The sequence below is a fragment of the Mirounga angustirostris genome, unplaced genomic scaffold (genome assembly GCF_029215605.1).
Source record: "Mirounga angustirostris isolate CCGP_5_RB_7025 unplaced genomic scaffold, mMirAng1.0.hap1 SCAF_5, whole genome shotgun sequence".
In the NCBI taxonomy this organism is placed as follows: Eukaryota; Metazoa; Chordata; class Mammalia; order Carnivora; family Phocidae; genus Mirounga; species Mirounga angustirostris.
Window position 1 is genome coordinate 120,769,757 of NW_026991713.1, and position 15,631 is coordinate 120,785,387.

Here is a 15,631-nt window from a genome sequence, read left to right on the forward strand (position 1 = left end):
CCCATGCAATTTGAAAGGCTTATTTCCCAGTCTTTTTTCCCAGGTAATTGTTCCTCTCTACTTTTTTTTTTTTTTGTCTTAAGTTTATCTCCTTAAGGACTAAGGCAGCATTTTGGGGACAAAATCAATGCATCTTTCATAAGCAACAATGATAACAACTAAGTTTTGTTGAGTGTTATGGCATAACACAAAGCAAAATATTTTAGGTCATTTATTTGTTCCAGTAATCTTAGGAAGTCAGTACTATTTTAATCCTCCCTTTATAGATGAAGAAATCTGGCCCCGAGAGGTCAGTCGTGTGATGTCACAGAGCTTGTCCCCTTAATTGCTACATGGACAGGTATCCGCGGACCTGAGATCTCATATTACTGGCGCAGAGAAAAGACTTGTCTCAGGAAACTGACATATGTAAACCCAAGAGCAGATGCTCCTCAGTGAGGTCTTGATGATACGGGGACCCTGGTTTGACATTTATCAGAAGGGTTTCAAAAAGCAGTCACCACCGGACCTTCCTTCCTGTCTTAGCAGGGACTGAATGTTTTCATGCCTCTGAGCAGTGACTGTGAGGTCACTTATCAGTTGTGGTTTTATGTCAAGGAAATCAAACTGACTGAAGCAGTCTGTCTGAAGTAAGTGAACTCCCACCCCAGTGCCTCAATAAAGCTTCATATCAGGACATAAAGTAAAACACAGGAAAGTCCACGTGGCTGCCCCCTCCCTCCATGCACACCCTCTCTCCCAGTTTACTGTGTATGGTCCGCTGGGGAGTCTCCTGCCAGATCCAAGCTCTTGTTACCACTGTTCTAACAGCTGTGCTCCTTCCTTCTTCGCCTTACTACTCTTTAACCCACTGAAAGCTGGTTTTGTTCAAGTAACATACCTTTCTTCAAGAAAACGACATCTAATTAAATTCCAAAGAACACCATTTTATGAAAGGGATGGTTCCCTTTTTGTAAGTCGCCATTTGTCTTTCTGGTGATGTGTTCTTGCATGTTCAGTATCTCGCTTCAAGGCATCCTGATGCAGATTTAAAACATTGGAGAAAGAAATAAGATGCAAGGTTCTATGGCATTTAAAATAATTTATGCATCCCATCCTCTAGGCTTACAACCAAAATGCAGCAGGAGAGATTCGCTTCACATTCTACCAAGGCTTGCACCACATTGAATCCTTTGGGAAAGAAATCTAAATTGCAATTGTAAAAAGAAATCCGGGGAGAAAAAGCCCAATGTTATTCTGCAACTCGAAAATGGTTGTAAAGTTCACCAGGAAAAATGTCAGGAGAATATCTGGTAGAAGTTCAAAGGCTGCAAGTAAAGTTTGTTGCAGCTATTAAGAGCAATGCACATTAAAAAGGGTCAATTAACATTTATCAAGAGATGCTGACCTTTGTGAAGTATATTGACTCTGGGAGGCGAAGCACATTTCCTGTGACTTTAAAGTAATAACAACGCACGGAAAAGAAAAACCCATTCCTGGGGGTGGGGTGGGGTGCCTACAAGGCCTAGATTTGCAGACTCTGTGGGATTCTCCTTGGTTTTCTCTCTTGGACACGTTTTTGAAATTTCCATTACGTTTTTGAAATTTCCAAAAACCATAATGGCCCTTCATTTAGACTTGAAGAAGCAGAAGAGTAGATGACATTTCTGAATGTCTGGATCGGGGTAATCAGAACCAGCTAAGGCAATGGTTTCCAGTCAGAAATTCTATCTTTTCTCTACCCTGCACTCTCATCTGACCTTCTTGTATTCGTGCTAAGCCCCCGGGTAGTAGGGTGCATGTGTGAAATGTGGTTACCTGTAAAGGGAGGCATACGGGAGTATCCCAAAACTGTTGGCTTCTGTTCCACCAGCTCCTTACATCTCCAAGGCCCAAGCTCCTCTCTCCTGTATTGAGAACACACTTAAGCTGGAAAGCCAAGGTCTCTAAACGCAGAACCTCCTTTATGATGGACATCTTCATAGTTTCCCCGATGACTAAATCAGGTATTTATCTGCTTCCTTGGACAGCTCTGAAATACTCCATGGACTCTCAAATTATGCAGAGGCAGTTTGCATTGAAATCGTCTTGCTATGAACTGCTTCAAATCTCTGAGGCTTTGTCTTTAGTTTTGGTCCATTTTGACCGATTGCTTCCCCACTGGATCTGAGATCTAGTTCTGCCCTTTCCTGACATTGGACTGTAACCATGCTGGAAGCTTCATCATGCCTCGGATCCCCACTGGCCTCTGAAATCATTTGATCTTTCCAATTCCTTTCTGTAATTTGGATTTGCTGAGCTTCCTAATAACCACGGATAGTCCTGACCGAGCATTTACTAATTCATTAATTCTAAGGATAACTCCATGGGTTAACTATTAATGTTAAAAATATCATTTGGGGGCACCTGAGTGGTTCAGTCAAACATCTGACTCTTGTCATGATCGTGGGGTCGTGAGATCGAGCCCCACGTTGGGCTCTGCACTCAGTGCAGAGTCTGCTTGAGATTCTCTCTCCCTCTCCCTCTGCCCCTCCCCGCAATATGCTCTATCTCAAATAAATAAATAAATCTTTATAAAAAATCATTTGCTCATTTATTTCAGGGACAACACCTTAAATTCAAACCTCAAATACTTGAATTAATAATTAAGTCTATCTTGACCATAAGGAAATTGACGATATCTGTCCTTTTCCCATGTTATCCTCATCCCTGAGGAAATTTAACCTCTACCTCAGGCAGTCTTGGTTGTCTGGGTTTCCTGGGACTTTTAGAAGATGGAGAAGGGTGTTCTTGTTGTTGGAAGAGTTGGGTACAACCAGGCAGGTGCCGCTGATTTCACGTGAAAGCGTATCAGATGGTGTTGTGCTATTTCCTTGGGAAATAGAACGGGAATGTATAATTTGCTGGAAGGGGTGGCTGCAGGGGAAGTGGGCATTTCACACTTGCTGATGGGCTTGGGAGATGACCAAAGACATGGAAGCTAAGATCTGGAAACTAAGAAAGAATTATAGTCATGGAACAGTTGCCAGACCTAAGCAGTTGTTTCCAGAATGGTCTCTCTGCTTTCTCCCGTGCAATTCACCCATCACTTCGCCTTTAGGGTGATCTTTCTAGAAGAGTGGGATTATATGGCTCCTCTACCTCAAAACTTTCAAGTGCACTTATGGCTTTGAAGATACACTGTGAGGTCCTATGGACGTCATTGAGGGCTTTAATGCTCTGGCCTCTCCCTTCTCTCCAGCCTCCTCCCTGCCCCGGCCCGGCTGTTTGCTCACAGCCACCCTCTCCCTGGTATCCCCGTGCTGTCCCCTGGTGAAAGCCTACTCCGTTTTCTGGACCAAGTTCAGATGTCACTTGCTCTATGGAAGCTCTCCTGACCTCTTTGATCCATAATAAACTCTCCCCGCTCTGGGACTGCAGTGTACCACATAAATAGTTCTATCCGGGGACCTATAATACTTGATTTGCCATATTTGTTTAAATGTTTGCCTCCCCCACTAGGCTGTGGGCTAACTGAAAGCAGGGACGTTGTTTTTTTGTTTTGCTTTGTTTTGGTAGCTCTGGAATCAAGCACACTGCCTAGCACAGATTAGACATTAAACATTTGTTAAGATCAACTGAGGGGGAAAATTTCCCAACTGCCTGTCAGAAGGCTCGGATTCTGAAAAGAGTGGTTTGGAATAGGGATCTGTGAGGAGAACACCTGCTCTCCAAAGTTATAAGAGACATATATCTACAGCTAATTTAAAAGCTGAGTGATTGTCATGAGCATTTTTTTCTTTAACATTTTCACTTTTTATTTAAGGAAATGGCACACATAAACACTGGCTTAGATGTTTTTTTCTTGCTAGGGCAAGTTGCATGATTTCCACGAATAATTTTTCCCTTTTGGCATCCTATGGACAATTCACACCATTTAAAACTGCAGTTCTGAATTTACTCCATGTTATCAAAGCTTCATCAGTACAGTCCAAAAGATCCATACAGAGGTAAGACTTGAAAAATCAAGCCATATAGTGGCTTGAGAAATGCCACTGACTGGGATCCCCCACAGCAGCTTCCAGCATTTGCTTCCTGGTCCTGGGTTCAGGCTGGTGCATTCCTGGGATTGTGCAAAGGGTGGTTCAGGAGTGGTGGATGAGGAAACAGGGAAAGGATCTTTGGAATTCAGAACATTTCTCTTCAGATGTTGTACATACATTAGCTGAGGGACACATCCCAAAGCCCCTGGAGAAATAGGTACCATCATTTCCAGTTTGGAACAAGGGGGATGGAATACTAGCGACAAAGGCAAGAGCTGAATGGAAGCACCTTGACTGATTCTAGTACTAAGAGTTCAACCAGCGGCTAAGTCCCACCTGCCTGATCCCCTGATCTAGAACTCAACCAGGGCCTCTGTGCTTTGAGGGTCGGGGGCAGGAGCCAAGCCTCCACCCAGCTGCACATTGTGACATTCTAGGTCCTTCCTTTTCTCCAGCTCGCTCTAGGTGGAATCAGGACAGGTTTAAAAGCAAGAGGGTTTTCTACCATGTTGTTAGCCCGCGGCTCTGCATGCTGCACGTTTTTCTTCCATAATAAGTAAAATGTTTCAAAACTAACAGTGGGAAGGAAACAGAAGTACACTGAAAGACCAGGATAAAATATTTAAGAAATTAAAACAAAACGATCATTTATTGTTTTTAATATGTAGTCAAATATGACAGTGGTATTACACAAACTCTTCCCTTCCCCCCTTCTTCCATCCCCAATTCGTTGACTCCAACCGGAAGTGAAAAACAGGATTTAATTCTGAAAATAGCAATCAGCAGAGACAACACAGATAACATTTGGTCACCACCAGCTTCCAGACCTTTTAGGATGAACTGTGTCACCATGGCAGTCGATACACTGGCTTTCTTACAACATTTTTACTAGGGAAAAAAAAATGAAGATTTCCCACCTACTGTAAGCAGAGCTAGAGTTGCAGAAAAACTTGGTTTAAGTAGCTGTGTGAGGAAAACTTTAATGACTTATTGCAATCATAACGATCCCCAGGTAAAAGAGATGGCAAATGAATGAACTGTAAGGGAAATACATTCAAACTTAGATACTTAATCTTACAGTGAAAATAATCAGGAAGCTTGCAGAAGTACATAGCATCTGAATTCTTGAATTTAAACCGTCGGTTTCAGTAAAGGTTACCCCTCGTCTGCTACTAGACACCAATAGTGCAAATTCATGTACAATCATTCTTACATTTGCAGGTTCAGGTACGTCAAGCGTGAGGTCATCGGGAAGTATGTGTAGGTTATTTGGTCGTGGAAGAATGTAGGGCTCAGAATGTCTCACTGACACAGCAGAGGAAATATGAATGATGCCCAGAGACTGGAGTAAATTTCAAGGGCTCAGTTTTCCAAACCCTGGATTAAAGCGAAGTTTTGGAAAACCTCTGCAAAATTCACCTTCACCTGAAAGACACATCCTAGATGTGAGTACAGGGCTTTGGAAAAACAGTGAGAAACAAAGTTGCAATGTGCTGTGCTCACCCACACAGTCTTTTCCTTTTGTAGGGGGTTGACTGGGTTTAGAGGGTCAGATTCTCCCCGCAGTGTTCTCTTTCAGGAACACTGCAGTGAGCTTTGTGATTCTGACAAAGGGTACAATTATACCCACTTTGAAATGCATTTACAAATATTCTGTGTGCTGGTGCAACTGGCATAAAACACAGACAGCCCCGCGGGTGCCCAGCTTCTTCTCTTTTCACACTTGGACATTGCAGAGGGCTACAAGCAGAATTACCAGAAACAGTAGTAAATTCCTGGCATTGGAAGTCCCCGTGATCCCAGCTGGCATGCAAAAAAGGCTGTCTCTTTTTCCCCCCTGAAAATAATGTACTTCCCAGGCACGGTCCAAACGCCTCAAATGAGGCAAATGAGAGATTTGTTTTGATCAGCCTATGAAAAGACTTTCCCCTTCTCAGCTAGGGCTCTGAGATTTCGCTATAATGTACACAAAATGTCTGTGTCTAAAGAACATTAATTAATTTCCCTGAAATGATTTTAATAGGTCTCAGCAAGGAAAGCTCTGACTTCACTTTGATGGTATTTTTCCGAGTAGCCTGGTGGAGGACACTGAATGTGGGGTTTTATTTCTCTGCTATAAATATGACAATCTGAGCATGTTTTTGTTCAAACCACCTTAAAAACGGTTGCTTGGACTTGACCATGTGTCTAGATAATAGTACATGAATCTGGTCCCGAGATGGTCGAACTTCACAGAGATTCAGCTATGGGTCCACAGTTGAAAGTACCCTTTCTTCTCGTTTCCTCAGGAAAATTTATTTTCTCTTTATTGTATTTTATTTCCTCTGTGTGGTTGGCTGTCTCATGGTCTCTGGCACAAGGGGACAAAAGCACATGCCTTATAAGTCAGAAGGAGATAAATGGAAAAGCCTCTTTTTGGTCCTTATTTGACCATAAGGAACCCAATTTCCTGGAGCAGGAAGGCCCCTCCTGAGCCTTCATCATTTTAGGATTGTGCCATAGGAGAAGTACAGGTGGATAATGGTTGAGTTTTAAATTAATTGGGGACATCCTTGACTTTCTGTATATCACCTGTTTCCTAGGATAACTTGCAGGATCTGTGCCTCAGTGTCTGAATGTCTGAATGACCTAATTTTGAGCTGATCTTCATCTCCTATTGATCTGTACATTGCTCTGAAGAAGATGAAAATTCTGCTCGAATTTTGTGTATTTCAATTTTTCCGTGAATCGTATCCACCCACCCACTACTATGTTTATACCTCTCCCCACATAGCAAACCTCTAAAATGAATTTCATACTATGTATCTATGCAACAGGCACAAAGGTTTATAGCTGCATGATCAATAAGTAACATTTTGGTCATGAATATATAGTTTTTGTAATGCTAGGGAAAAGAGAGATTCTTTTAAAAAAATAACACGCCAGTGGGAATGAGAGAAGTCACTGAAATTTTCAACCAGAATCAAAATAAATATATCACTATCTGCCAACTTAAAATTTTTTGCTTTATTCCATTAGATTTTTTTTTAGTAATCCTCAAATGTTAGTAAATTTTAGAAAATAGAAAAAGATGAGGAGCAGCATATGATTTAAATTATTCCCCCCCCACCCAGCCTTTTATTCTGGATTTAAAGTCACAGAATCTTTTAGTGTCAACAGTGATCTGGAAATTCACTTATAATAACAAGTTTTGAGCATCTATTTCTCTAGACATAATTTGGTCATTCATAATAAATGTGCTATTGAGAAGCCAATGATGATGTACTTCATAAATGTGTCAGGGAGAAGTGATTCAAGAAATTATGTGATTTTACTTGGATAATTACCATCTTACAAAAATTACCATCTTACTTCTTTGCAATCATCACCATGAGAGCGGTAGGCAGTGGATGGTTTAAAAGTTATGTCAGGTAATAATCAGGCAGATGCATTCCAATTTCAGCTGAAATTAGAAGATCAGCTTAATCAAAATGTTATGTAACATCAAACTGTCCGATGGACTGTGATAGAGGAGATATACTTGAGGGTCTCTTCGGCTGAAGCTTTCTGGTTTCTGGGTTATTTTGCGAGAGCTCACTCTGTGTGAGCTCCTCAATATTCTATAGCCTTGGGTTTTGTAATCAAGGCTTTCAATTGTGTCACCATAGTAGCGATTTGTAATAAATGGTTATGAATGCTCCCAAAATCTGGGTTGGTGTGTTAGCAAAGGAATCAAGGGGACGCCTGATATTCCAGCTGGGGGTTTGTTGTTATTTCTAGGAATATTCCTGAGGGGTTGTCTTTGTAAAAATCCACCAAGTTTTCCAAGTGGTGCAGTAACAAGTGCACACCAATAAGTGTGACTGACTTGATTCACAGTTACCCACAGGAAATCACTGACCCAATGGGAAAACTGACACAAGGCACATCAAATCATTAGGAACTTTGGCTTGACAGATTTAAATATCCCGACTCGGAAATTTCCAATTCTCAGTTTCTCGAGACAGTCCATCTTTCCTTCTAGAAGGGCAATAAAAAAATCAGATATAGAAATAAAAATAACAGAATATCAGAAATAGAAAGCTCATCCAGATATACTTAAGATTAGATGTACCAAATTTCAACTTCCATGCATATTTTGAAGGCAAAGATGAAGGACCAAGACTTGTAAAAGTGTCAAATGACCAAAAGAAAACTCCTCAGAGCAGTCTGTGATACCGAAGTTGTATGACCCCAAGTCTCCACTCTGAAGCTAACATCACAACAGCTACTATTCTAGCAGCAAAGCACAATTACCAAACAGACTTATCTCTCACTAGGAAACAGCCAATTTCCAAGTTTCTGGAGATAATTAATCTTCTGATCTTCTCCCAATAAATTTGTAAAACGGAGAGATGGGGAAATAGATAAGGATGATGGTGGGTTGTAATTGAACCGGTGACTTTTTAGTCCCTTCTAATTCATAGAGTTTATGATTCCAAGTCTTATTGTAAATAAAAAACAAAAACCCTATCTATCATAAAGCTTAAGGGAAAGAGAAACATTTCTTTTTTTCTTCTGATGTATTTTGCTTGTTAGATAATCCGGTAGCTTTCCCAATCCCAATCCGGGGACATTCGGCAATGTTTGGAGACATCTTCAGTTGTCACAGTCTGTGTGTGTGTGTGTGTGTGTGTGTGTGAACACTGCTGGTATAAAGTCAATGGAAGCTGCCTGGAAGCTGCCATATACGTCCTACAATGCACGGGACTATTTCCACCTCACCCTCTGACAAAGAATTAGGGGACCCCAAATGTCAACAGTGCCGAGGTTGAGAAAGCCTGAGGCAGTCTAATAAGTGACATAACAACCACACACACCTAAAGTGCAAATGCTTCTTTGACACACTGGTATTTCTGGAATACCTTAAAACTATGATGTTGAATGTTCAGAAAATATTGGTACAAGAAAGTGAACTGTTACATCTAGTCCGAAAAAGTCCAAGTGATCTGGGAAGTCCTTCTGGGTCTGGGACAACTTTGGATGAGTCACTTTTGTTCCCATGAATGAAATTTACAAACCATTTAAAATAGAGCAAACAGCACTGATGTGCAATGATGTATCATATTTCTGAAACATTCTTTAGGCAAATACTTGATAGTTCTCTATCTAAGTTTAATAAACAATTGGAACTGGAAATTGGATAGAGTAATATTGATCCCACCTCCTTGCAAAGTTGTACTTGAGGATTCCATCATATTACAATTATCAGTCGACCTGCCTGATCTCTTATTTGTATTTATCACTATATACCACAGATCCAGCACAGGAACTTGGTTCCAGTAGGTGCTCAATAAATATTTAAGTAAACTGAGTGGCTGAATGAGTGAACAAAAAAAGGGATGAGTCAAAGTGCCCCACGAAATGTAAAGTGCTTTATAAACACAAGGTAATAGGTAATGCCACAGACCTCATAATATTTGCTCAAAAAACCTTCCTGGGGTTTTTTCAAATGGTTTCAAAAGCAAATAAAACTTGTGATTATATATGTTGTAAGAAAATAACCTATGAAGATTCTTAGTTTTCAGATATATTTGGGAAGAAATGAAACAAAGTAGAACAATCTTAAATGACTAAAAATAGTGTTGCTGACAGATGGCACCAGGTAGGGGTGGGAGGGGCATGCAAAACCAAAGACACTGTAATGGTTAGAACTTGAAATCACTGGTTGTCATAAAGATGGTACTATTCTTATGAACATATAGAAGAAGACCGGTCCAAAGTTCTATATTATAAGAAGAGTCAATACTACAGATACAGTTAGCCTTCAGATGGACTGTGCCTTCTAAGCTGCTTGGTTGGGGTTGGCTTTAACTGCTGATGAAAGGGTGCAGGCAAGAAAAATGGTAACAGAAATTACCAGTTGGGAGTTTTAAGTTCAAGACCCAATTCTGACACTGGGAAAATTACCATATCTTTCCGGGAGTCAATTTTCTGATCTGTAAAATGAAGAGCTTGGGTTAGATGACCTGCCATGATTCTGGCATATGGATGCTGATGCCAAAACATGGTGTGGGATGGGAAAGTAAGAGCTAGAGCAATCTTTGGGAATTAAATAAAGTATTAATTAATTAATTAATTAATTAAATTAAATAAAGCTCATTGTAATAAAGTATCTGAAAAATGCCTGAAGAAATGCCAAGCAAAATAACATTTCACAGGAGGAAGAAACCGTAACAACAGGATTGATTTCTTAGTCTTATTTAAATATTAATTTCTTATCATGGAAGGAAAGTTCCTTGAATCAAGGCATGGATTCTAGCAAAACTTTTTCTCAAATGGGCAACAGACACTAGAGGACATAACCAAGTTGACACTCCTTCAGGACAGGTAATAATGTAAGAACTTTTGGCCCCAGAAACTAATAAATTATACTAATCAGAATATATATTATCTGCATATTAGTATAATTTAAAAGAATAGTCATCCTCTTATTTGCATTTGCAAATTTTTACAGTTCAGAAACTGAGTTCCATGTATTTTTATATTTTAATAAGGCAGCCCCTTATGTTTGTGTCACAGGGATACAATAAATATTTGAAATTATTTATGCTTGAGGTATTTCCTTCTAAAGAGAAGCCTGCTGCTCAGCCCCTGGGCCTCCCTTTGCTGTGAAGAGTAAACTGGGAAATCACAAGAAACTAGAGAGACTCAGTGACTCGACATAATAAGGAACTGAACTAATTGCAGCACACACTAGGGACTCTGTCATGGGAGGAGTCAAAGTTGGGAGAGACATGACAGAGGGGAAATACTAAGAGAAAATATTAAGATGGGGAAAAATTGAGCAATTTTTCCTTTGGCATTTTCTTAAGAAAATTTTTTATCGATTTGCCTTTGAATGCTTTTAGGATTGGTGGACTTTTCTTCATCTGAATGCAAATTTGTGCTGAGACTGGACCAAGGCTGTGCTTTATATGGGTTACATTGATGTAAGGTTTTAAAAGCCTGCACATCTCTACATTTAGTCAATCTGCATAATAATAACCTTACAACGGAGACAGAACAAAAATATTTTTATTTTCCAAAACTGTAAATTGAGAGTCATGGAAGTTAAAGTGATTTTCCCAAGATAACATAGTGGAGACTCAAAGCTGTGTCAGCTGGTATTCTTTTCATTATAGCATGCTGCCTCTTTGAGATCAAAAACACTTAAATATGCCCAAGAACTATGAAATCTTCTCTTTTTCTTCCTTCTCCTTTTTATTCAAGGAGAGGGAATTAAAAGGAAAGACCTCTACTCTACAGCACTGTATAAAAGAATTTTCTGCAATGATGGCAATGTTCTTTGTTGTCCAATATGGAAGCCAACAAGCCACATGTGGCCATCGAGCATTCAAAATGTGTCTAGTGATTGAAGAGCTGAGGGTTTTTTTAAATTTAATTTTAATTAATTTAAATTTAAATAGCCCCATTTGGCTAGTGGATAGGATACTGGACAGAACAACTCTAGAAGCTCCATGTGAGAGAGATCAGCAAATGCTCTAGGTATCTCAAACTAAAATAATAATGGGAGTAAACTGTACTTTATTATTGATCTTTAGTTTTCTGTTTGTTAGTGTATCTTGAAATCTAAACACTTCATAAACAACCAACGTTGTGGTCCATGCCATCTGGTTGGCTTAAGACATTTTTCTTGACATTTATACCTTTATCTAATCACCAAATATTATTTCCTCTGTAGCACCATTTATCAGATTTCTTCAGAAGTCTGTATGTGTTTCTTTGCTGTTCTTAATTTTTAAAATTGTTATCCTCTCTCTACTGTGTTCATAGTATTTAAGTAATGTACAGATGCACCCCTTCTAATATATAATGTATGTAAAGTCCAAAGCATCAATGCCCATTCTGAATTTCTAGAAACATGGTGTACGTTTGCTCTTCCTTTGCAGTAAATGGGCACCAGCAACAAACCAGAAATATAAAATAGAGTCAAAATTTCATGAAAAAAAAAAAGGGATTAGCCAGCCTTTCTCCTTACCACTAAAAGATTCATATACAGCAGAAACTTTTCACCGCCTTTAACTCCTACTTTTGTTAGGAAGTGTTCTCACACTTCCAAAAAGTTTTCCCTATTACTAGGTGCTTTAGTTCACTGAACAATTCAGTTTTATGTCTTGTTCATTTGTTTCCAGAATTGTCAATTCTTTTAATAGAAAGTGGAATATGAGCTCTGAAGGGAAGAAAGACAACATTACGACTTCAAAGAATTGTGTAAGGAGTTGGATATATATACAAGATTTATATAACTGTCAATCAACTGCTATTGGAAGCCACACCTATCACAAGAGCTAGTGGGAGAAGCGTCATCTTATCCTAAAAGGAATCGTCTATGTGTTCCTTATGTCTTTGTAGAATACCAGTTGCACCAGTTACATTGGCAAGTCATTTGGTTATTGCTAATCTGACCAAACCTACTCCACAAGAAATAAGTTGGGATATTTCATATAAACTGAATGCAGATATAGCAGAGAGATTGTCATCACATCCTTCAATCGCCTTGCTTGTCAGGTTTTGTTTTTTTTTTTTTTTTTTCAATTTTTAACTAAGTAGGTTAGGAAAAAATTACTAACCTCATCAGGTATTTAAAAATGTAAGGCAAAATATACGTGATTGAAGACGGTACTAGTTTACGTCAGACAACTGTGAAGATAACATAGGATACTCTGTTAGTAGACTGATGTTGTTCAATGTAGACACTGTGTACAGATGCCAAGCTGTTAGTAAAGTGCTGCTTATAAGACATCTCTGCTTCCTGATACCTGAATCTGCAAATGTTGGACACTGTGCCCTAGGAGAATCTACAGCATCTGGGCACAGGATGTCAGTTTCATGCGTCGAGATGTTGATGAACTTGTACACACAGGACCTGAATTTAAATGTTGGGAGCTCGGTATACGTATTAACCACTTTCCTCCTCAAGCCATGCCTTTCCTTTCCTCATTCGTGGAGAAGTTTTGAAATCTGGATGGTGATTACGGGGCAAAATGACAGATCCATTTAAGGAGCATTTTGCATCTGCTTTCTTTAGCCAGGGAGGGAAGGGGTTGATAGGAATGAAAGAGTGGCTCAAATAGGCAGGAAAATGATCAGCACTGCGACTGATTGAACCACTTTTGCTAAGGGACATAAAAATATTCTAATATTAAGGATTATTTTACAACTCTATGGAAGTATGCAGTAATGCATCTCGCATTTGTTTTGTCTTGATGACAAATGCACTCTTTGAGTCACAAGAGCCTGCCTTGTGTTAGTTATAAACAAAAATATATTTATATATATATTTATGTAACTACTATGTGCTTTAAAGAAAATTACTGTATGATTCAGCAGGGTTCTTTCATCCTTTTTTATCACCAGGGATATGCTGACTTGAATGGCTTCTTAGACAGGAATTGACAATGACATGGGCCTTAAGTACTGAAACAGCACAAAGTAAAAAGGAAAAAAAAAACCACCCCAAAACCCTCCCCCCATGTATGTTTAGACTCCCTTAATGTTTTTGCTTCAAAAACGATTAAGGGACTCTTTGTATTGTTTCCTTCAGCCAAGAGCAACTGTGGCTTCATAGGATTTCATAGTTGGGAAAACGGAGGCAATGTATCTTAAAAAAAAAAAAAAAATGAAGTGTTTTATTCCGAGGCAGGAGAACCGGAAATCTCCTTTGCCTCTCCCTCTCTCCTAATCCTTAGCCAAGAGTGTGGCAATTCTGCCACAGCCCATAGGAAGGACACTCATTAACAAGGGAGAAGGAGGCACAGATAAAAGATTCATTCTGTAGAATAATGAACTTGTCGGAACAAGTGGATCTAGACCAGAAAAACAAAATCCTTTCGCCACGTGTCTGGTGGAAAGAGAGAAAACCCTCTTATTTTAGGTTTGTTTTTTGCTCCTGCATGAGCTGTTTTTCTTAGCAATCTTGAAACATTCATCATTGCTCTTTTGAGAGAAAAGGTTTAGGCTTTGGAACACAGTTATCTTTGAGACATCAGAGAAGAATATTCGAACCAAAGGCGTAGATCCCTCATGAACTAAAGCTTTATTATTATTGTTTGTTCTCTATCCCTTTGCAACCCTGCACCTAAGCCAATTGCACTGTCATCTTGTCATACTTCTGCTAAGTCCACAGGAGATGCTCTGAGTGAACTATAAAACGGTATTCCACTAGGGAATTGTATGTTCAATGGTCAGTGGTACCTTGGATGAGTTTTAGTTTTTCTTTTACCCTTCCAGGGCTGGCCTTGTCCAGAAATCTCATCTCCTTCAGGCTACAGCAGCTTAGGGCTCCTTCGTGTGTGTGTGTGTGTGCATGCGTGCGTGCGTACGTGTGTGTGTGTGTGTGTCTTAAAGGTATAGGCAAATTTTTAGTCTTAACACCTGTAAGCCAGCACTGGTGCTGTTCTGTCCTAGAAATTTTAGCACTGCTCTGATACAATGAAACCTTCTTTCTCTCCAACTGGTTCAACTTCGGCGTAGGCAGGATGACCGGAGCCTCTTCGAAACTTCATTGCAGGCCATCTGCTTGGGCGTCTCTGAAACAGAAAATGCAAAAATAATGAATCCCAGAGTGATGGTCATATCATAAAAAAATATATCTCCCTTCATCGACTTGTTTGGGAGAGAGAGCGTGTCAGCAGCGGAGAGGGGGCGGGGGGGCGGGGGCAGAGGGAGAGGGAGAGAAGATCCTCAAGCTGACTCCTTGCTGAGCGCGGAGCCTGACATGGGGCCGGATCCCACAACCCTGAGATCACGATCTGAGCCGAAACCAAGAGTCCAACGCCCAACCCACTGAGCTAACCAGGGGCCCCAGTATTTGCCAAATATTTTAGAGTAACTTCTGAGTTAAATTTAGTAATACATTATCTCACATTACTACCACAGTTGGAATTACACATGCTCAAAGCCCCATGCCTGCATCTTCATTATGGCATTATTAGCACCTCTCAGGGGACAGCCCGTTTGCCATAGTGGCCCCATGGGAGTGAGAGCTTCTCAAAGTCACAGTTTATGCCTTCTGCATACTTTTGTCTAAAAGATTCTATAAGTGTCTAACTTGGAAAAAATGAATTTAGCAAAAAATAAGTCTTCTGAATATATAGCCACTGACATTTCCTCTTCTCTAGAAAATAGTATCATTTCATCTTATTTATTAATTCACTCAAAAATGTAAGGCCATACAATTCTGCACAGTTCTTAGAAGCGTGTCTCAAATTAGGCACTAGACTTTTTAGTAAGCAAACTGAAAGAAAAATCACTTACTATCTTAAGAAATTACGTATTAGGCTGAGACTTCCCATACAGGACTTTTTGGGCTTGAAAGTTAACAGATGTCATGCCCTGAAAACTGAATCAAACATCAGAGGGCAGAGACAATCTCCAGCCTATGAACTAAATAATGGCACAAGGAGACACTGGTCCTAAAATACAGGTTATTTATTCTGACAAAAGAAGCGCACTTCTCCCCAGCACTCTGTCCATCAGACAAACCTCCTGTGATTTACAAATAGAAGTACTGATATGAAAATGCATTTTCATGGCCCCAGCAACACTAGAAGTATTGCTTTATTTATCAGAGTCTCTGTAATTTTGTAGTATATGAGACAATGAGTACT

The 15,631-nt window shown here is 39.8% G+C and overlaps 1 protein-coding gene across 1 annotated transcript in view; it reads right to left on the reverse strand.

Moving 5' to 3' along the window:
* Positions 1-4,631: 4,631 nt before the first annotated feature.
* PLXDC2 (plexin domain containing 2) overlaps positions 4,632-15,631 on the reverse strand; it is a 457,639-nt gene continuing 446,639 nt past the window's right edge. Inside the window, exon 15 of the mRNA XM_045874316.3 lies at positions 4,632-14,551. Within this exon, the coding sequence (XP_045730272.1) occupies positions 14,435-14,551 (117 nt within the window). The 3' untranslated portion in view covers positions 4,632-14,434. The remainder of the gene's footprint in view (positions 14,552-15,631) is intronic.